Source organism: Pyrus communis, chromosome 7 (assembly GCF_041283825.1).
Source record: "Pyrus communis isolate YQ-2024b chromosome 7, ASM4128382v1, whole genome shotgun sequence".
NCBI classification, from domain to species: Eukaryota; Viridiplantae; Streptophyta; class Magnoliopsida; order Rosales; family Rosaceae; genus Pyrus; species Pyrus communis.
This window is the reverse complement of record NC_142571.1, coordinates 25,256,520-25,278,097: the sequence shown is the minus strand read 5'-3', so window position 1 is coordinate 25,278,097 and position 21,578 is coordinate 25,256,520. Positions and strand designations below refer to the sequence as shown.

General features: G+C 37.4%; 2 protein-coding genes across 2 annotated transcripts; one reads left to right on the top strand and one right to left on the bottom strand.

Annotated features, from left to right (window-relative positions):
• Positions 1-10,418: 10,418 nt before the first annotated feature.
• Positions 10,419-12,968, bottom strand: LOC137734446 (uncharacterized). The gene has a single exon (XM_088696674.1). It carries the CDS (start codon positions 12,749-12,751, stop codon positions 12,008-12,010), a length of 744 nt encoding a protein of 247 aa, XP_088552800.1. The 5' UTR covers positions 12,752-12,968; the 3' UTR covers positions 10,419-12,007.
• Positions 12,969-16,306: 3,338 nt separating this feature from the next.
• On the top strand, positions 16,307-19,213 carry LOC137735563 (transcription factor MYB1). Its single transcript, XM_068474987.2, has 2 exons — positions 16,307-16,668; positions 17,834-19,213. The coding sequence occupies exons 1-2, from the start codon at positions 16,374-16,376 to the stop codon at positions 18,754-18,756; spliced, it is 1,218 nt and encodes a 405-aa protein (XP_068331088.2). The 5' UTR covers positions 16,307-16,373; the 3' UTR covers positions 18,757-19,213.
• The last annotated feature ends 2,365 nt before the right edge of the window (positions 19,214-21,578 follow it).

Genomic DNA, 21,578 nt, shown 5'->3' with positions numbered 1-21,578 from the left:
AACTCATAATTTATGAGATTAAAAATATTAAAGATAAATTATACTGTCCAATATATTATGTGTATACATGGGTACGTACGTTCATAAAAAACTAACTAAAACATGGGTACATTTTTCCAAAAAAAAAAAAGAAAAAAAAAAGAAAAAGATATTAGGCTTAATAATTATTAAGCATTTCTTCTATTAAACTTGACATGGATACATTCTTAAATCAACGAAATAGAATGTACCCATATAAGTTTGAAAAATGGATTAGAGAAAAGATTGAATGAATTTTATATGAAAAATGGATACATTTTATATTAAAAAAAGGGTACATTTTTCATATAACAAATTAGTATATTTAAGAACGGGTACCTATCATTCTTTTATAAAAATTTAATGGGTACAAACTTATTTTGATTTTATTTTTTATATTTTGGAAATGTTTGAATTGAAATTAATATGAGTTTAATAAGGGTGTGAGTATTAAAACTCTAAATCAATCACTAATTTTTATTATAAAAATTATATAACTTACATGTAATTCATTAATATATTAATGCTATGAACTTTGATCAAAATCTAAAAACTAATAAGGTCTTAGTCAATGAACATTAGAAACAAAGGGCCGGATACTAATTTTTCCTTTTCAATTCTTTTTTTTTTCTTTCCAATTTTAATTCGTTACAAATTCCCTCGTTTTTTATTTGTGGTTGTGACCCTAACAAAATTTACCGCCGCAATTTTTCTCACTTTTGGCACCTTATTGATTTGACTTATTGCTGATTTTGTTATACAAATTTAATGAGCATTTGCTGCTGATTTTCCAATTAACGTATAGATGGAAATTTTGATTTAGTGTTGATTAATAAGATTTAGTTTCTACGATTTATGTTGGAATTTTTTCGATTAAAGTTGCTCAAGCTATAAAATTTGCTTTTTATGCGACTTAATTTCAAGAAAAAAGCAGAATGGCGAATCGGGATTTATTTACATAAAAAAAAAAAATATATATATATATATATATATATATATATATATATATATATATATGAAAAAGCCAGATTCATATTTGCTTGGCATGAAATTTCTGCATTTTTAGTCTCTTTGGTAGCTGGCAGTTTGAGCCTTTCGGGTTTTCCGACAGTGGTTTTATTGCTCAAAATGTTGAGTTTAATTTTTATGCTAATAGAAGCATTATAGTCGTTCTTTGTTTGGGTTTTCCGATATTGATTGTATTGGAAGTTTTTCTTATCAATTAATTAACTTAAGTTTCATTTTTGCTTCAGCTGTAGTATCTATTTATTGCTACTATTTTCATCGTATCCTTTTCAATACTTAATGCATGCCTGGTCAGTAAGATGTAATCTATTTAGCATGCCTTGAAAGAGGTAAATCATGCTTACTCTTAAGAAAGAGTTCACTCTTTCGGTGACGTAACACGACATAGAGATGTGTATAGGTATTTCCTAAGGAGAGTCAAGCTAAATCATTGTGTTCATTGTCTTCCGAAGGTTAAGTATATTTCAAAATGCTAGGCTGTTGGCAATACCACCAAATATGTTCGTTGATGTAATCAGATGCACTAAATATCGCGCTTTAGAAAACGGGAGGACTAGAGTACTACTTGATACAAAAGGTTCAACACGCTGGACTCTTGCTATCAACGCTTATGAAATAGAAGACTTCACATTCAAGCGTAGACGTCAGCGTACATTAATTATTGATCTCGCCACTTTCGAACTGGTGATTAAATGGAGTGCTACGCTGAAAAGTTCAGTTCTGTAGCAGCACATGTAGATGGACTTAGCTTTATCCTTTCCTATTGTTTGTTGCTCTCTCTCACAAACTCTTAACCTCAGATGCTGGAAGCTCAGAGGAAGTGGTTTCAGTTGGTGACAAGAACAGTACTGTAGATGGATGGCACCAGCAGCAATATAGCATCATTACCTCTGTTGAATTTTTAGGTCGACAGGCCGACGGCCCCACTCCAAAAATAACATCGATATTGTCACAACTTAGTAAGTATCACCTGCTCAATTCGTCAAGTGAGATTTTATCACAAAGGATCTCAGTATTAGTTAGAGTGAGATAATCATACTTAAACTTTTTTTTTTTTTTTTAACTTTTCCCTCACCGATGTGGGATAGCGAACAACCTCCTGAGCTTTCGACCTGTCTGGTGCACAGTAGCAGCAATAGCTCCTGAGCTTTCTCTCTGTCTGGTGTATACAGTAGCAGCATACTTGATGCACCCAGCTTTATAGATATTGTTTTTGAAGCTTTTCTCCATTGTTAGAATTTGAAAACTGATTTGATTTGGTCAGCTTGATGGTATTTCACTATTTCTTTGTCTTTTATTGATGATATTTCTGTAAGTGTTAGTCATGAAAAACAGGTGTAAGTGATAGAATAGAAGATACTAGGCTTGATATGAAGTTCCAAGCCTATACCTTCATTTATATTCGTTAGTTGTTATTATTTGCTTTTTATGTGACATCCCACATCGTCCAGGGGAGTGATCCTTAAATGTATATTTTCATCCCTACCTAGCACGAGGCTTTTTGGGAGCTCACTGGCTTCGGGTTCTATGGGAACTCCGAAGTTAAGTGAGTAGCGAGCGAGAGCATTCCCATGATGGGTGACCCATTGGGAAGTTCTTGTGTGAGTTCCCAGAAACAAAACCGTGAGGGCGTGGTCAGGGCCCAAAGTGGACAATATCGTGCTTTGGTGGTGGAGCGGGCCCAGGAAGTGGTCCGTCCCGGGCCAGGATGTGACATTTTAGCCATAACTACTGTTGTGACTAATAGAGATTTTGTTATAGGACGCTGATGTTACCAAGATTTGCAGTCATAGATTGTAGTTGTTACTAAGATTTTTAGTCATGAAGATTGGTTGTGATAAATACTTATTAGTCGTTACTTTTTAGTCATGAAGAGTGGTTATAACTAAAAGGATGTTGTGACTAAAAGTGAAGATTTAGTGTAATTTTCTAGTAACAAGGTATGTTGACTAATACAATTTTAGTCACTTTGTTTGTTCGTTCATTCGTTTGTTTGTTTGTTTGTTTTTTTTTTTTTTTTTGGTGACTAAATCCTTTTGTTACAGGGTTTTCAATCATAACAAAGTTATAGAAGTTTTTGGTGAATATATGTTTTAGTCACAATATTTTGTATTTTTAATCACGATCTTGGTGAAGAATGATTTTCGCAGGTATTTTTTTTATTAAATTTCTCTTACGTAAAAGTCAAGGATGTACAGAGGAGAAAAATAATACATAAAAATTACTTCCCAAAAAAATTAGAGTAAACAACGGTTTGCCCGAAACAGCAAATCTTAATCACGTCAAACACTCCGATCGATGGAGCACCAGAAATTCCAGCCCTCAAAATCCCCATCAGGAATGCGTTTGCGGCCGGGCATCTGTGTCTGCCTAGAAAAGACCTTTCACTTTGGTTGGTTGGAAAAAAACATGCACTTCTTGATTATGTCATTTGTCAATTGTCATCATCCTGCTTCTCCATTTAATATTGATGCTGCTGCTTACACTCACTTACCCAAAAGTGAACGGAACTGCTTTGCCTTTTGATCATCTGCTCTCTAGCTTTGACCGAAAAAAGGAAGTTTTTTAGTGTGAAATCCATGTCATGGCCGAAAGGGAGGGGGCATGTGATGTGAAGAGTGGTGCGATGGAACAGATGCTGCTCTTTCGACCTTTTATTGGGGCATAATTAAAGATCGAACACACAAAAAAACACATAGGAAAAGAGGGAAATGTACAAAGTTGACTGGAAGACATGCATGAGTAGAAAATGGATTTCTACTGGAGCACATGTGACGTGAAGAGTGGTCTAATTAAGAACTTCTACTAGCTACTAAAGTAGAGATTAAAATACATCCAAAGAGTAGAAAATGGACACCATTACGTACAGGTTTTCACTTGGTGGAATAGATTTGATTAATTGTTGTTAAGTTACTGATGGAAATAGAGTAGTTAACAGGAGCGGAAAATTGATGTCATTTAGATTATCGATCATAATATGGTGTGAGAATATATATGAATCAAAGAGGGAAAACAATTATACGTTGAAATTGAATGCTTTGACAAGGGATTTGGTGAATTTATAGACATGAAATACTCTTTCTGGAGCAGTTGTATTCTTCAGGGGAAGTTACTTCTTTTCCCGTTGAATACAATTTTTAGTTATATCCACAATCATATCCTTTGGAATTAAATAAATAATTATATTATTGAATTTATTTGAGGTATTTGTTAATTTTTCCCTCAAACTTGTAAGGTGCTGCCAATTTCTTCCTTAAACTTTAATTTTAGCCAATTACCCCCCTAAACTATTATAATTGGCCGAAATCCCCCATATTGTTAGATTTTCTAATTTTCCGTCAAATATTACATCCATCTCTGTCAACGTCAGAAAATTTTACAGGTATAAAAGTAATTTGGCCACTCACCAAAACCAAACTAACCGAGAGAGAGCATCAGGGTCGATGATTTGGCAAATGAGGTCTAACTGTTGAACACAAAGTTTCTGGAAGTGGGGGTTGGGGAGCACGATCTTCTAGTCCTTCTCGAACCTGTACAAGAAGTCGACGAGGGAGGTGGAAGCTAGGAGGCGACGGTGGACACCGATGGACCATGGAATTGGAATTAGGGTCGCTATTGAAGCCGGAGTGATGTGACGTAGAGGGCGGTGGGGAAGGGGGTTTCTAGAGTTTTGGAGGGATGAGGGTGTGAAGGCATTAATGATGAAGAGGTCATGGGGTCAAGGAGTGGAAGTGGCGTTGGGTTTAAGAGATGCAGGGAGTTTGTGGGAAATAGGAGGGAAAATGTGGGTAAAAGTGGAAATTGATGGGTGTTGGTGGGGTGGTTGCAGAGAAAAGAAGCATAGGGTGGTGGGCAGGTTGGGATTTGGGTGTTAATTGGTGGAAGTAGAATTTTGGAGGTGGTTTTGGGAGAGAGGTAGAGGTTTAGAGACATGGGGTGGAAAGAATTGGAAATGGGATTTAACTGTCGAATTTGGTGGGAAATTTTGCAGGAGTGGCATTTCTTATTGCTCCATGTGTAATCTGTTGTGAACTTCGGAGAGAAAGAAGCATAGAAAATGAAAAGGGCTCATAAAATATTCATAGGAGGAGGAGAAAGTTGTGGTGAGTTGAGTTGAACGGTCTGCCTGTAAAAAGATGTTTTTGTTCAGGATGAATGGAATATCAGATGAAAAATTAGGAAATCTAATACCGTGAGGGAATTTGGCTAATTATAAAAATTTAGGGGGGCAATCGGCTGAAATTAAAATTTAGGGAAGAAATTGGCAACTCATTACAAGTTCAAGGGGGAAATCAACAAATAAGCCAATTTATTTCACTACAATCATATGTATATTAGTACACTCATGTTATAGTGTACCTTCACACATGATTACACATATTGTGAAAACCATGTTATCGTAATCATATTTCAACTGTTACTAGATTAGATTAGGTTTAATAGGGTGACAATGAGTCGTGTTCAGCTTTTATCTAGTTATATTGTGTTGTTTTTCTAATTTTTTTTATTTACATTATTATCCAAACACATTAATAGAGCCATCTTTTTTTTTTGTCAACCAAAAGATGGTGAAAAATACTATTTAGTTTTCTATCACAACAAAAAAGTTAAGGGCAATAACGTAATTTTGCAAAATAAAATTTTGTTGTTTTTGTTTAAACATCACCGACAAGTGATTTTAACAACCCTAATTTGAAAAAAAATAAAATAAAAACCTCTCTCCCATTCTCTCTCTCCACTCCCACGTTCTCTCTCACTCTCACTCTCTTCTTCTCTCCTTCAATTTTAAAACTATAAATAAAAAAATTTCTTACACACATGTACTAGTTATTATTAAGGGGAGGGTGATGATTTCAAACCATTACAATAATTTAGAAAGTGGAAAGTTTCAAACTCGGGAGTATGGATAGAAACTTAACACTTTATCCACCAAGATATTGTGTAATGTTTGTGACACCCCAACCCGGAATGTCCACTAGGACCCCAAATCGAGCTGTGTTGGCCGACACCTGGAAGGTGACGAAGCCATAAAGTGTGATAGTGTATAAGATGTGAATAAATTTGAACCTAAAAGTGTCTAAATACCAGAGTGCGCTATGAGTGGGAGCGAACCTATTTCACATAGAGCATAAGTAAAGTGCAGTAGTGTGGGTAAGAATCATACCTTTAAAAGTAGCCACCAATACTAAGATTAGCCATAGATCCTCATCAATACGGACTTAGCAGTCATAACCTGGAGGGGTACAAAACAGAAAGTGTTAGTAAGCAGTAAAACCAAGCTTCCCAAACTATTACCTTTCTAACAGTAATAACCCCTTACTGTAAATCCCTTATCGTTTTCTATAGAACAGTACTACATATATATATATATATATATATATATATCCACCCATGCTAAAAAAAAAAGGCCAGAACCACGGGTATGCCATGTTCATAGACTCTACAATGCATTAACAAGTAGGCCAAATGAACTTAATCGATATAAAATTATACATCAGCCGGAATCACCTAACGTGACCCGTACAACTGTACTCATATCACATCAATCAATGCTAGCATATAAGTTGAGAGTCACCTCTAGTAACATGTACGACTTATCCATATCTCATCAATCATCCCTGCACATGAGTCAGAACCACCTCTAATGGTTTGTATGACAGGACTGGGTGTAAATAAGTACGCTCAAGTGCTACGATCACGTGAAGACTGGGCGAATAATCGCGGGTCACCTACGAGTCAGAACCACCAATAGTGGTCTGTATGACAGGCCTGTGCACCTACCTTGAGTCCAAGGTGAGCGTAAGGTGCGGGAGGTGAACATCACGTGAAGGACTGTGCCCTGACCACGGGCAGGAGCACTAACACCAGGGTGCATGTATCCATATCTCATCAATCAATGCTAGTGTACAAGTTGGGAGTCACTTATAGTGACATATACGACTTAATCTATAGCTCATCAAACATCTCTGCACACGAGTCGGAACCACCTCTAGTGGTCTGTACGACAGGACTGGGTGTAATAAGTAAGCTCAAGTGCTACAATCACGTGAAGACTGGGCGAATAATCGCGGGTCACCTACGAGTCGGAACCACCTATAGTGGTCCGTACGACAGGACTGGGTGTAAATAAGTACGCTCAAGTGCTATGATCACGTGAAGACTGGGCGAATAATCGCGGGTCACCTACGAGTCGGAACCATCTATAGTGGTCTGTACGACAGGCATGTGCACCTACCTTGAGTCCAAGGTGAGCGTAAGGTGCGGGAGGTGAACATCACGTGAAAGACTGTGCCCTGACCACGGGCGGGAGCACTAACACAGGGGTGCAGGTATCCATATCTCATCAATCAATGCTAGTATATAAGTTGGGAGTCACCTATAGTGACCTATATGACTTAATCTATAGCTCATCAAACATCCCTGCACACCAGTCGGAACCACCTCTAGTGGTCTGTACGATAGGACTGGGTGTAAATAAGTACGCTCAAGTGCTACGATCACATGAAGACTGGGAAAATAATCGCGGGTCACCTACGAGTCGGAACCACCTATAGTGGTCTGTACAACAGGCCTGTGCACCTACCTTGAGTCTAAGGTGAGCGTAAGGTGCAGGAGGTGAATATTACGTGAAGGACTATGCCCTGGCCACGGGCGGGAGCACTAACACCGAGGTGCAGGTTTATGAGCTCTCAATGCATCTTAATATAACATGTACAACTCATGGGCAAACAGTACGACAATATCGGAGTTGCATAACACATAAATGTAGTCATGCTATAACTCCATCGATTCAACTAATACCATAAACTCACCTGAACTTACCTGGGTGTTATGCGTTCACCTTTGCACTTCAAAGCATTCACAATAATTATGTGTAAGTAATATACATATGGATATACCATGATGCAATCAAATACTCAACCATGTCGTAGCATTTTAAATTATATACAATACGGTGTAAAATGTACAATCAATAACACCCTACTCTCGAACTACTTATTTTCAGGGATAATTATCCGTGACAAGCCCAATTAACACTAATTTAACTAACTAATTCACAAAACTAAAACTTGCCTTTACCAATTTCCTTCGCATTACTCAATTTCCCAAATAAGGCTTTTGTCTCAAATATATTATGGATGCATCTAACGTCTCGTTAGATTGCCTACGTACCCTAAATAGGGATTAAGCCATTCGTAGTTCATATAGTACTTCAAACATTCACAATAATTATATGAAGGTAATATACCTAAATCAATTTAAAAGTATTGATGGAACTATCAATAATATGTACGATAAAAGGAAAAGATCCACTCACCTGAAGTCCACGCTATGATTCTTTAGCGCACGAATCGAGGCGTCCCGAATGATTGGCGTCTGCGACCAATTATCGAATCACATCTCAGAACTCTTATCAATGGAATATGTAATTCACATAAAACTCATCCTCAAGGACATTCTAAAATAGTTCGAGACCCATTGACCACAAGTCAACTGTCGATCTTTCTACACCTTGTATAACTCGACCCAGAAGATCCGCGTATCAGATTTCCAATCCACAACTCCCAAAGATCCACAATATGCTTCTAGAATAACATATTAAAATTTCATTACGATCCAATGGTTGGATCTCCGCCAATTGCCCAAAACCAAGTGGACGTGAATATTTATTTTACTAACTTACAAATCCAATTCGGGAAGATCCGTACATCGGATTCCCAATCCATAAAATCCTATGATCTTTAAATATTACGTATTATAATGTATCCAAGTTTGGTGACGATCCAACGGTCGGATTGTCGATTCACATTTTTATCAAGTAACGTATCGTAACGAATTTAGGTTCCAACAATCAACCTACGTCATTCAAATATCAAAACTGAATTCAAGACATTCGACATAGCCAAAAAATAGCATTGGCGGCCCACTGGCCACGCGCCGCCGTACGCGCCACCATGGATGGCGGTCGGCTGCCCTGACTCGCCGGAAAATCCAACTATTTCCAAAAATCTCAAACTTCACAGAAATGAAGATCTTAGTGAGTGGAGCAACTTTTCATACCTGCCACGAAGTCCAAAAGTGGACGGAAGATGGTCAATTTTGCCCACAAAGCTGGCGGGTGCCTAAAGCTTCCCGATGTCGATTCGTCTTCTACAGTGGTCCAACGGGGTCAAGGTTGGTTGGGTTTTGCTCCTGGGATGATGGGCTACAAAGCCCAAGTGGTGGCATCGGCCATCGCTTTGCCGATTTACCGAAAATTTGAAAAGAGTGGCCGGAGCACCGTTGATTTTCGTCAACTTTCGTGGCCTCCAACCGCCATATACCATGGTTAATCAAGGTGGTTCTTGGGTGAGTTTTGTAGAGGGGAATGAGAGCTTCAAGATGGTTGGTGGCATCGAAAAAATCCACCGGAGTTGGCCGGAATCGGCCTTGGAAAATGGGAGCTTGAGGTGGGTGTGGGTCGATAGGGAGGCTACTTAACCTTTTGTTTTTTTTTTTTTTTTTTTTTCTTTCCTCATTTTTGATTTGGCTTCACCCCACAGAGTGGGGATTTAATTTAATTAAAACTAAACCTTGAATAACCAATTTCGAACGTCTGTAACTATACCGTTATAATCCGGACTCGCAAACGGCTTTCGCCTATACATTCATACCAACGAGTACTACGAGGATATGCTAAAAGAATAAGTTCCACATCTCTCAAGCCGATGGTCAACGGAAGTCAAAGTCCTTACCTCTAGGGCAATTTCGTAAATTCACGCTTTTAAAATAAAATAAAAACTTAAAATTTGGAACGGGTTGTCACAGTTCGTGTCATGCAAAATGATATAAAAACAAGATTGTAATAATACAAGAACTCATTTTTTGATAGGAAAATTGAGAATAGTTATCAATTTATTAATCTTGTAAACATCGAGTACTATATTTGTTTCAAGTTGGTGTAACGTGCCGTGGGTCTTGAGTCGAGGACTCGAGGTCACGGGTTGGACCAGTGGATTAACCACCCTAATTTTTTTATTTATTTAAGATATAGTTATCCTATAAGGATGTAAATCAGGATAAGGATGGTATTACAATTAGCTTTCATCCAATCCCTCTACTTTATCTTACCTAGCAAAGATCATACATTAATTAACAAAAAGCAAGAGAGATGGACTAATATGGCTCATACAAGTTAGGGCCTGATACACCTCCAAAAGTTTGTAGGACAATATGGGCTGTGATCATGCAACCCCCAAATTTGAGGCCATTGAAGAGAGTCTACTTGTGTCCTTGTTTCTTTTTTCTTTTCTTTTTCATTTTTTTGATGAACAATTTCTTTTTTCTTTTTTTTTTTGGAAAGTGGCTGAGCTTTTATTAAAACAAACACACACTAACACAAAAAACAAAGGTCCAATTTATTTCTAGAAACAAACAAAGAACGAACCTAAAAACAAAGAAAATACAGAAAATGAGCCCAACAATAGTGAAGCCCAACAAAAGCGAACATCCGAGAGACATACACTGTGCTCTCCACCGCCAATCCAAGAAGCAGCTAGCCATCCAATCCTCCGTCCACCGTCGATCATCAACTCCACAGGCGCCACCTGCACACAGTCATTAACAAGAGATAGTCGGCGAGAGAGAAGCCAACCATCGGAAAGAAGCTCTGGGAAAATCCCGAGCAACACCGTCGCGAACAGCAAACAATAAGGAGAACGTGGTGGTGTGGGAAACACCTGAGTCGGATACAATACCAGAACTTTACACACAAACTTTACAGAAACCATGGCTGAAAAACAAAGCACGGAAGGGCCATGAAAAGGGATACCCACAGGGGTTGGGGGATGGGAAAAGCCAAAGAGGAAAAGGAGAAGAACATCAGCAGATGGAAGGGGAGAAGAAAGAAAAAACAAAAGCAAAAGAACCAGAGAAAAAGGAGAAAGACCATCAGTAGATGGAAGGGGAGAAGAAAGAAAAAGAAAAAGCAAAAAACAAAAAACCACCCACCGATCCCAACCGCAGCTGGGATTGGCGGCACCAAATGGAAGCACGATCGGAAAATCACTCACATAATATAGTGAAAAGCAACCTCAAACAAAGAGAAGAACCCTCACAGGGAGAGAAAAGAGGAAGGTTCCCCTTCTCGAAGATGGTGTTTGAGTCTTCATTCCTTTTTTCTTTTTTGGGTCAACATGAAACTTCTGAAACTTATGCCCAATACAGCTATTTTCCCAAGATATGTATGCAGATCAGGAACACTCTTCAAAAAATAGCTTTTTAGCTAAAGTTGTGTGTCAATAAAATTGATAAAAATGATCTTGAAGTTTATCCATTACAAATGGTCATTTTGTGCAAAATCTGTCAATATTCTCATTAAATGAAGAAGTTGGTTTGAGAAAAATACTTCTAAAAAGGTGGTCACGTGATCATTTAACGAGGATATTGACAAATTTTTCACGGAATGATTAAAATGATTTACAATGAACAAACTTAGAGACTACTTATATTAATTTTCATTATTAGAAACCAAACTGAAAAGTTAAAATATTATCATGAACTATTTTCCCAAATGCATATCAGAAACTTGTGGAGGAAATTGCTTGTTTAGCATGAAGAGGAGAGCCGTCAATAAAAGATGAAAATTAAGAGGAGAAAGGTTGAATACTATGCATTTCTCTACATCTTATTAGGCAACAGAACTTGATCATCATCAGACCAATGAATTCCAATCACAAGTCATACTAAAGCCTACATGGTAATTCTCTACGCTAAACTCATATTATACATCATTTACATTTACCAATGCATAAAATAATATTTGAAACTCCTCTAACACGCTTGTAGCTAAAGTAATTAAGAACACTTACCACCACTTGTGATATTGTGTCTAATTTCTCTCAATCATCGATCATCACAAACTTTTCAAGTGACCATGACGTCGAGACAGCGGTACAGCCACGGCGTTGGTACATTTCGGAGACTAAATTCCCTCAGTAGCTACCATCTTCTTGTCACTCAATCTTCTAATATAATCTTTCTTCTTTGATGCCGCCGGCCTTCTTGTACTACTCGAACTCTCTTTCAACGTTGGAATTGCGTACCAGAATATAGACGTACACAGTATTGCAAAAGGCCGCCCAGACAAAGTCAACAACACCAAAATAAAGATCACAACGACCGGCAAATAATAAGATGGCCTTCTCCACTCATCCGACTTCATGTTCGAACCTGAAAAACTCCCCTTCTTGCTCTCTTGATCGGATTTCGATCCCGGTTGCTTCTGCTTCACGTCTTTCTTGTCGATGTGGGATTGGTCAATATTTTCCGAGGCTACTGAATTAGGGTTTGAACGGTTCTCTTCAGGATTACCACTTGTCTTTGTTTTGCCTACCTTTTTGTGTTTCTTTTTTATCACGATTGGAACCGGAGCACTTGTATCAGTCTCGTCCTTGAACACGAACCGCACGAAAGATATGTCTTTCGGGTCCATTTGTGCATAAATCTTCTTCCTTTTCTCTTCTAGGTCAGCTACAAGTGCAGAAAACTTGTCGAGGCCGCTGTCCGAATAAGGGTTTTTGCTGTCCTTGTTGTGTCTTCTGTAAATCAGGCCAGCGCTTTTCGATCTCGATGATTTTCTTGGAGTTGGAGGTGAAGTTGAAATCATGGGCTCATCATCATCTTCTTCTTGGTGATTAAAAGTGGCACAGTTGAAGGGGCTCAACATGTTGTGATAATTTTCACGGTTTTTTTCCCTCTGAGCTGAATGATTTGGTTGTGATTGTGAGAAAGGAAGAACAGAGAGCCAGATATATTATTGAGGGGCCTGCTGAGAGAGGCTGATCCAAACAAGCCTAGTCAAGTTTCCAAAAAAAAAAAAAAAGGGCTTAGTCAGATTAGACGCTTGACTTCTTGGGGTTGGGGCAAAATTATGGATAAATGATGTAGAAAGAATGTTTGTACTGAGGCCAAAGACAAGAAAAAAAAATGCACATGAAACGAAATTCTTTCATTAAATTAAGCATATTTACTCCTTAATGCGCTTAATGCTTGGGCAAATTAGAAGGCTTGAAGAAGTCCAACGTTAACGTCAATGTGTTAAATATTGAACCTAAACCTCTACACGCATACATTTTCCAGAATTTTATGTAATAAGTTCAATATTTTCTAGAAGGGGCACCAAGAAAAATTATTAGGCTGTAAAACTTCCAATGATTTGTTGGTACAGTAAAAGATAAGTGTGAGATTTTACCACGAAAAAATCACTGTGCTAGTAGTAGTGAAACCACACATACAGATATTGGAGATTATTTTGTCAAGTTTTCAATGTGATAATTGTCCATTTGAGCAAAAAAAATTTATCAACAAAGTAACAATGGATGTCACTAGATTAATATAGTCAACGACTCATTTAAAGTTGCATATAGAGGCTTCGCCGCGTTTTATTGCATTTATATGACAAGTAATTGAAGAGGAGTGTGCTCTATTATAATTTGCAACATTGTAAACAGCCATAGCCATCCTAATCGCATCATTAACTCTTTGTCTCTGTATAAGAACATAATTAAGGACCTCAAAAATCAAAAGAACACACGCTTACATCACTGGAGGAGAGAAAGGCTCTCAATTTCTTCTGTGTACGGCAGCAATATATACAGTAAATTGCAATTATGAACGCTTACATCATATTCTACAAGACTTTCAATCTTTCAATTGTTGAGGTACAATAACATGAACATGAACAAGCAATTTGTGTACAGAAATAGAGCCAACGCGACAACAATCACATGACATCCCATTAATTCAAGCAAATTGTGTGGGTGCACAATATATAGAGAGTGACTGAGTTGCTAAAATATTTTAAAGGCCTTAACTTCTCCAACTCATCTTCAAGGGGTCCGTAGAGTCAACTATAGAAACGTGGCCGGTTAATTTGTAGGGCCTAATTTGCATGGTTAACAATCCAAACTATTTATATTTTAAATTTTAATTCATAGATTATTTATATGAAAATTTAATTGACTGTGAAATTATTTAGACATTTAATTGTTAGTAAGAAAATTCAGTTCTCCTTATAGACACTAAATTTGTCAATTTTTTTTTGTCACTGTTATTTTTTTTTGTTACTGTTAGATGTTTCAATTATTTCTGAATTTGCTAATATTTCTTGAAAAATTGAAATATTGGTCCCTAGATTTTGGCTTAATTGGACCTTTGATCACTGATTAAATATTTGTGAGAAGTGGTTCTTAAACTCATCGCTATTGTAGCAATGATCATTTTCGGTATCACACCATTAAGCCTAAAAATTTAAGGGGAAAATAAGAGATACAAACCTAACGAAGTTATCTAAAATGATCAAGGTTCTAAAAGATGCTAGACGCTAGTCGGGCAGCGAACTGGGGCCTAGGTGGGTGCTTAGGCGGACTAGGCTGATTTAAGTAAATATACTATATTTCGTGTAAATAAGTGTCTGTTTATACTTAAAAATATATCTAATTACATTATAAATTAAAAAATAGAATGACATATATATAATGAAGTATTGAAACATAATGAAAACTTGGAGAACAAGCACATAATGTGTGTTCATTTAAGTATTCGATAACTCTCTTACAATTTATTAAAAAAAATGCAAAATGAAAATGATCTATTTTTCTGTCTAAGTGAATCGTAACCTAGGCGAGTATGGACGGGTGCTTAGGAGGGCGCCTCAAAAAGTTTAGGCGTCATTTCTAAATTTTCAAATGTCTATGCATTAATCGGGGTGGTAACTAACCACCTAACGCTTAGACGAGAATTTTTAGAACGGTGAAAATAACCATTACACCACATTGTGGCAAGTTCAAGAATAATACTAATGAGTTTTTACTCATAGACCAAAGCTCCAACTTGAGTCAAAATTCACGGGTCAATTCTCTAATTTCCTAAATATTGCTTTGTATCACAAACACGAAGAAAAGAGCTGGTCCCACATGTGCCATTTCAACAACTTTAATCGGGTTTTGGACAGACTTAATAATGAGGGTAAGGAAGACACAAAACATTCGTCAACGGTAGGTATAATATGGACATGGATCCTCTCCGGCTCTATGCATCTGAATCCTAAGAATCTATCAATTCGGACCATTGAAATTTGATCCAACGATTAAAATTATTATAATTTTTAAAGTAGGCCCCCTGTTTGTAGTCGTTATATTAAATTTCAATGGTCCGGATTGGTGGATCTCTAGGATTATAATGCATGGATCTAGAGAACATACATGTCCGGTATAATATCAATTGTGAGAGAAATTATATTTGATTCTCGTAAACTATGAATTAGAACTAAATTACTATAACTAGTTCATTGTCAAATTTAGCTTACTTTTTGATCCCTTAATATAGATAACATCAAATGTGTTAAGAAAAGATATGACATCAATTTCATGTTTTTTCCTTTCTTATGCTCTTGCTTTGAAATGCCTGAAAAATGGTTTGTATTCAACCAACACTTGTATCTTTTCAACCACACCCTTATCTAACTTTCCGCTTTTCAACAATGGAGTTTTCTAATTCATGCTCAGGTAGCTTGTAAAAAATCATATGTGCTTCCTTTCTTGATAAAACAACACCAATACCATGATGTAGCACACTTCGACCGTTTGTTGACTTTACAAGAAAAATAAGAAACAAGTGGACGGTGGTTCTCATTTTTCAACATAATCGATCATGATTAAATTGTCGAGTAGTTTGCAAAACGTCTTTTCCGATACAACGATATTTTAGTATTTTAACTTGTTGATCATGAACAATAAGATTATATTTACCTTGACATTTTAGAGTTAAAGTAATTTAGTTACGGCTTAAAAATGAAAAGATAGCTTTAGTTTCGAAAAATACAAAATATGCAAAATTGCTCGAGATTCTCTCGAAAATGACTCGAGACTCCTTGAACAATGCCGCTTGAAAAAGGGCAATTATCCAAAATTTCAGAGGGCATTTACGTTTTACGACAAAAGACAAGCCGTCGTCTTGGTGGCGGAACGTGAATGTAATTTGCCGAATTCATGCACTGGATTCACGGATGCCGTTTCCCTCCCTTCGTAGCCAAAGTCCAAACAAAGTCAACACGAAGACTCCACTTTCAAAACTAAAACGACGACGTATCGCAACACGAGGGACACGCTGGTCATTTTTCAAAAAACTGCCGTGCAAAACCGGAATCCGAAACGGTCGCAAAAAGCCAGGGCCCCACATTAATCGCTTTCCTATTTGCAGTTATAAAGGCAGAGGTTTGCTCCGCTGGGTAGGTACTCATAAAAACAAACAAACAAACAAACCGAAACACCCAACCAAACCAACCACCAATGACAGTCCCAAACGACGGCGTCTCCAAAGAAGCCGACGACGTCCCTGGCACGGAGGCCGAGTTGATTGAACTCGGCAACGCCGCCGAGTTGAACGAGGGCGCGGTGCGCAGCGGGAAGGTGAGGGGACCGTGGTCGCCGGAGGAGGACGCGGTGCTGACCCGGCTCGTGAGCAACTTCGGGGCGAGGAATTGGAGCCTGATCGCCCGCGGAATTCCCGGGCGGTCTGGAAAGTCGTGCCGGCTAAGGTGGTGTAACCAGCTCGACCCCTGCGTCAAGCGTAAACCCTTTTCTGGTAATTTAATCGCCGCCATTTTCTGTTTGATGTTTTTGTTTGTGTTTGGATTGCTTTTGTCATGTTCGGATTTTGAAGGCGACCGATTTTCGATTAGGATGTTCGGATTGTGAATGTTCGGTTTTCGAATTTCAAGATGTTTGCCAACTCTTGTTTGTTGGTGTCGTGTTTGTTACATATGTCGGAAGTGTCGTCTTGGTTTCTTGTTATTTCGGTGAACTAATTCTCGGTTTTGTGTTTGTTTAATCAAAGATGTAATATGTCATTTGGCGAAAAATTATGACCGTTCGAGATGGTCCTAAGTAGCACGCAAAAGGAGTGGGATTTGATGTTTGTGTGTCGTAAGCCTAGTGTGTTGATCGAGGAGCCTAGCATTTGGTTAATGTCGAATATGAGTTCAAGATTAAAGATGGAACCTTGATAGTTATGTGGTTGGTCTAGTGTGGTGCAAATTTGTTCGAATTTTGTTGAAATTGGAACTGGTAGTGTGTTTGGACTGTGCAGTGTGTAGCATAAATGCTCCAATTAGCACGGTCTTTTTCTCAGCGTGGTTTTCAGTCTTGCGTACGTTGTTTCTATAATGTTAACATATCTTGTTTTTGTCGTGATCCATCTGTTTGGTCATTTGTGATTTCGTATGTATTTGTATAGTCGGCTCTCTTGATTCTTCTTTATACGCTACTTTTGGACAATGTTTAAGGAATGAATTTAGAATGATATGTAACACCATGATGGAAGAACGTGTATGAAGTTTTGGTCACAATTTGGTGATAGATTTTAAAGGATATCGTGTATATGTAGGGCTGGCGCATCAAATCATTTTAATTAGGTGGTAAATCTATTTTATTTGGCCCCCAGGGATCGCGATGTCTGTGGGCGAACCTCGGTTTTTGTTGTTTGGAATTGCATTAAGATTTAGTATCATGCTGGTTCTCTTTTTCCTAAAATGTTGCTGTTGGTTCAGGTTAGTGAATCAAATATAGCGGGAAGTTATCTGCTTGCAAACTTCGTAATCTTGTCCTTGCATGGATAGCCTTTGTTGTCATTACATTTTGAGAAATATGCTGAGTAAATTGCGGCATACCTTTCTATCCAAAGTTGCATATTTATTTGCTTCATTGCTTTTGCTGAAGTTTTCTCAATTGGAACGTTATAATTAATGCAGGGGAAGAAGATCGTATAATAGTTTCAGCCCATGCTATCCATGGGAACAAATGGGCAGTAATTGCAAAGCTTCTTCCAGGTAGAACAGATAACGCAATCAAGAATCATTGGAATTCTACACTAAAGCGCAGGTGCTTTGATAAAGTAAGTTTTAATCCGGGACCTGGGGAAATGATGGAAGGTGACACCTTTGACAGAAAAAGGGCATCCTCAGAAGAAACCTTGTCAGTTGGGAATATCAGTTCATTCAAGACTTGTGAAGGTCAAGCAAAGGAGGGTTGTTGCGCTGCTGAGTCAAAAGAGCATTCTACTCTTCGTGCCGAATCAAGAGACCATCTGACTCTCCAGTCCACCCTTTGTCGTCCAGTGGCTCGTGTTAGTGCTTTTAGTGTTTATAACCGTCCAAGTGATCCAGCAAATGCTTCAGCTTTTTCAAGGACAGTCCCAAGTCATGGCCCTTTGGTCCCAACAACTAAACTAGATTTTGGGTTCGACAACTTCCTTGAAGGTGCATGTAATGAGCCTATGGTTCCTGAGCTCTGTAGCCATGGTTGCTGTGATCGAGTTGAGGGGCATTCTCAAGGCTCGTTGTTGGGGCCAGAGTTTGTTGAGTATGACGAGCCTCCGCCTTTCTCCAGCCACGAATTAATCTCCATTGCTACGGATTTGAACAAGATTGCATGGATTAAGAGTAGCCTTGAGAGTAGCACGATGAGTATGCCAGAGAACGTAGCAAGCCAAAGAGTCGTTCAAGCGGCTGCCACTACCTTGCAAATGGGAGTGCCAGCAAACAATCCGATGAATGACCATATGCGCTTTGAGGAAGGAAGAAACAAGTTGATGGGAATGATGACCGAAGTGCAATCAACCCAGGTGCCTAGACAAACTTTTGCAATGCCAACTGAAGTTGAGGGATTGAGCTAGAACTCATGGCTGGTCTTCCTCGGTCTTCGGGGTGCTTCGGTTTTAGCGGGAGAATATGTATACAGACCGGTTAATTTACTGCAGATTAAGTTAAGTCTCCAGTTTCATTTACAAGGCTTTTCACTTTTGACTTCTCTCGTTCAAGAGCCGTTTTACTTGGGCATTACATCAAGATATATATGTAGGTACTTCTCTACCCCTTTTGTCATGAGCAAAGAAGCTGTTGACTAGTTAATGCTTTCCTAGAAGTGCAATTTTCTCTCAAATCCAAAAACTTGATCGTTAAAACTTTGGCACTCCAATTTTAGCTTCTGGCACTCCAAATCGATTATTTTGTAGCTTGTTCACATTCAGGGTTGGAGAGCTAGAAGTTAAAACGAGAGTGAAGAAAAATCTATACAAACTATGAAAATCATTACTTTTGTAAATAATAAACAAGAGAAATGATTTTCGCACATTTTCCTTCTGTACACTCGTCTTTCTTTATGTCCTTTGTTTCTCCTTTAATTTGTTTAATTCAAAGATCATAAATAATAGAGGCGTATGAAGAAGAAAATGAGTGTGCAGAAAATCATCTCCAGTAAAGAAAAAGATTTCGGGCTTAGGACCTGGCCTGATCTATATGACCCATGAAAAATGGTGCCAAAACAATTGGGAACTTGGCCCCGTGATAGGTCGATCTTGGACTCAAAACAGTTGCTTTACCCATATCCTCCATTTAACAAGATGGCACTTATGTAGTGAACATTGAAAAACACCCATACCAAAACCCATTATTTCTTTTGCTAAAGGAAAGTGTTATTAGCAGTTCTAAAATCTCATTTTACACTACTTGCAAGTGTATTTTTCTTTCCTAAAATAGAAAGTTTGGAGTGCAGAATAAGATTTTTGGAGTGCTAATAACAATTTACTTGCTAAAAATGATCTACAAATTGTTGAAATATGACACGATAATTACATTTTAACTAATAATTTTTTGTGACAAAACCTTACACCTAACGAATTGGTCTGCTTTGTCAGGCCCGTCCTTACGACACCTATATTTTAATTTTAAGGAAAACTAACAAAAAAAACTTGAAAACTTTGAGTTTTAACGATAAGGACAAAATAAAGAGTAAAGTAAATAGTATTAGGATTGACTTTTTAATGTAAAAATATAATTTTTTTGTTAAAATAAACAGTATCGTAGATTTTTCGTTAAAACTCTTTTCATTTTAACCAAAAGTTTAATTTAGGATTTTGCCGAACATGAGGTTAAAACGAAAATTTTCAACTTACCCTAAAAAATTATGATGATGGAACGCTGTTCCATGGGTAACAGTGCTCACGTCACCTATGTTTTTTTAATCGATTAATGTTTTGAAAAGTCAAAACCACCCCTTCAACATCAGAAAATGCAGGGGCATGTCTGTCTTTCAAAAGTTAAAGTGGACTGTCCTCAGAAAACAAAAGACTGGGGTCATCGTGCCAGTTACGCAAGTGAAACAGAAGCAGATTAAAGAAAGGACCTGGCTTCTCTCCTCTTTCACTTTTCATACTCTCTTTCTCTTCCACTTCTTATAATAAGATAAAAAATAATAATAATATAAAATATTAATATGTCTTAATCGTGATTGCATAAATAAAAGGGGATGGGAGTGTATGAGAAGTGGAAGAGTAGAGAAGCCAGGTCCTTAAAAGAAAGGAGGCAGATTGTCTGCCCTCGTGTTTGGATGCCTTTCCCATCCCTTCTTATTTTTGAAAGTCAAATCAATATTTTATATTCTTATTATTTTTTATCTTATTATCTTTATAAAAAAAATTAATATAAAATATTTACGTAGCTTAATCATGACTGTACAAAATAAAAAATGATGAAAAAACACCCAAACAAAAAGACAGACAATCTGCCTCCTAAAAGAAAAGCACTATGAGTCAAGAAAACAAAATGAAATCTACTTTTCACGCAAACAATTCCTGTGCTCTCTCCTCAACAGTTTCTAAAGTCACCTCAATCACTTCTTTTCTAAAGTCACCTCAATCACTTCTCTTCTGTATCCTTTCATACCCTCCTATTTGAACAATCATGATTAAATCACGTTAACATCTTATATTGATTTTTTTTATAGAGATAATAAGACAAAAAATAATATGTGAGAGGAGAAGATGAAAAAAGATGAGAATAGAAGGGTAGAGAATCCTCATTCCTAATGAAAATGTTTTGAAATTTTGAGTTTTAACAATAAAGACAAAATAAAGGATAAAGTGAATAGTATCAAAATTGACTTTTTAATCTAAAAAATGTGGTTTTTCTTTAAAGTGAATAATACCGGAAGCATTTTGTTAAAGTTTCAAAAAAATAATGGTTTCAGCTCCATTTCGTTCAATTATACGGAATTGAATCCGCTACGAACATTAATGTCTGGATCCTAAATATCAACACATCTCTACTGTTCATTGGTGTGTAAAAAAAAATCAAAGTTGTTGGTTTGTGTGTACAAAGCCCACCAAATGAATTAAGGGAAACCGTCAAATTCAATTTATGCGGTTTAGATATGTTGATCCTTAAATTGTTATTTTGAGAAGAGACCCTTTCTTTTTCTTCTCAATTAAGCAGAGAGATTAACAAATAAACAGAGACACTAATCTCCCTCATTACTTGTTAAACCAAAAAGGCAAAGTTAAATAGGCAATGTGGGGGCACATTGTTCGTTGTTTATGATCACTAAACTAAACAACACACTAATCCTGTTAATTTAACCAGAAAAAGCAGAGCCGGGGTCAAAAGTCCTGTGTTTTGGGGACACAAATTAGAAAGCTTTATAGGTTACTATGTTTCACCT